Below are 1,011 nucleotides of genomic sequence, written 5' to 3'. Positions count from 1 at the left end.
TCCATGCCCAGCTTAGGGGCGGGGCAATGAACGTGCAAGGTGAACAAGTACAAGCGACAGTGCCTCGTCCACATCACTGTAGGAGGCGAGTTTTGCGGCGAGATTCGAGTAAACGTTGCTGACCTCCATTTCTACGCGCGATTTGTCTACGCGCGATTTGTCTTCGTCGTCTGTCATCCTCTCGAACTCAGGTATGATGTCTTTTAACTCGGTCTGCGATGCCCAGATGAGATTGGTGAAGTTAGCGGTGTACACTGCGAAGTCAGGGATGGTCCGGGTTGCAAAGCTCGCGGTGGTACGATTGAAGAAACCCCCATCTCTTCAGCTGCTTGAGCTTGTTGACCGAGTCTTTGGCCTGTTTGGTGCGAGGAGAATCAGCTAATGTAGGAAGAAGCGCTCTGCTAGTCGAGGGGGGAGTGGTGGGAGTGGCGGGTGCTGCAGCTGGGAAAAGGGGCGTGTCTGATTCGAGATACTCGCGAAGACAGCTCAAGGCGCCAGCAAGATGACATTCATTGGGGTGTACTGGAGCCAGGCGTTGTGAGAGCAAACGAGAAAGGATAAGGTCTTGGTCGGAATGGCGATTTCTCTGAAGCAAAGTGCTTGGAGAAATGGCGATCCACAGAATGCTGTGATCACCTGTTCAGGATCGGCGTGCGGTGGTGCTGAGGCGGCTTCATCCCCACCAGGAGGTGTTTCTCCACGGACGCTTCCGGTGTGGGCGCGCTTCTTGCCGCGGCCTTTGCTCATTGTGAGAGATGAGTGATGTTGCGTGGGATTGGAATGTGTAACAGATTCCAGGTAGAGATGGGTGTGCAAGTAGTGGTGGTGGTGGTCGTGGTGTTGGTGGTGGTCGAAACGCAAAGGCGCCAAACGGAAAACAAAGGCTCGAAAGTTGTGCCACGATCGCTAACGGCCACTCGCGAGTGTCCTTTGGCTGTCACCCGTGCTCGAACAAGCGAGTAGTGTGATCTCAACGTTGACAGTCACAGGGACTCAATCCAAGCTTGAATC

The 1,011-nt window shown here is 54.3% G+C and overlaps 1 protein-coding gene across 1 annotated transcript; it reads right to left on the bottom strand.

Moving 5' to 3' along the window:
- Window positions 1-262: 262 nt before the first annotated feature.
- Window positions 263-747, bottom strand: UMAG_06513 (uncharacterized protein; the record flags this gene model as incomplete). The annotated part of the gene is made up of 2 exons (XM_011394468.1): window positions 263-586; window positions 637-747. 2 exons carry the CDS (start codon window positions 745-747, stop codon window positions 263-265), a joined length of 435 nt encoding a protein of 144 aa, XP_011392770.1.
- Between the last annotated feature and the right edge of the window lie 264 nt (window positions 748-1,011).

The sequence above is a fragment of the Mycosarcoma maydis genome (genome assembly GCF_000328475.2).
Source record: "Mycosarcoma maydis unplaced genomic scaffold um_scaf_contig_1.271, whole genome shotgun sequence".
Lineage (NCBI taxonomy): Eukaryota > Fungi > Basidiomycota > Ustilaginomycetes > Ustilaginales > Mycosarcoma > Mycosarcoma maydis.
The sequence above is the reverse complement of the archived record's forward strand: the minus strand, read 5'-3'. Positions and strand labels throughout refer to the sequence as shown.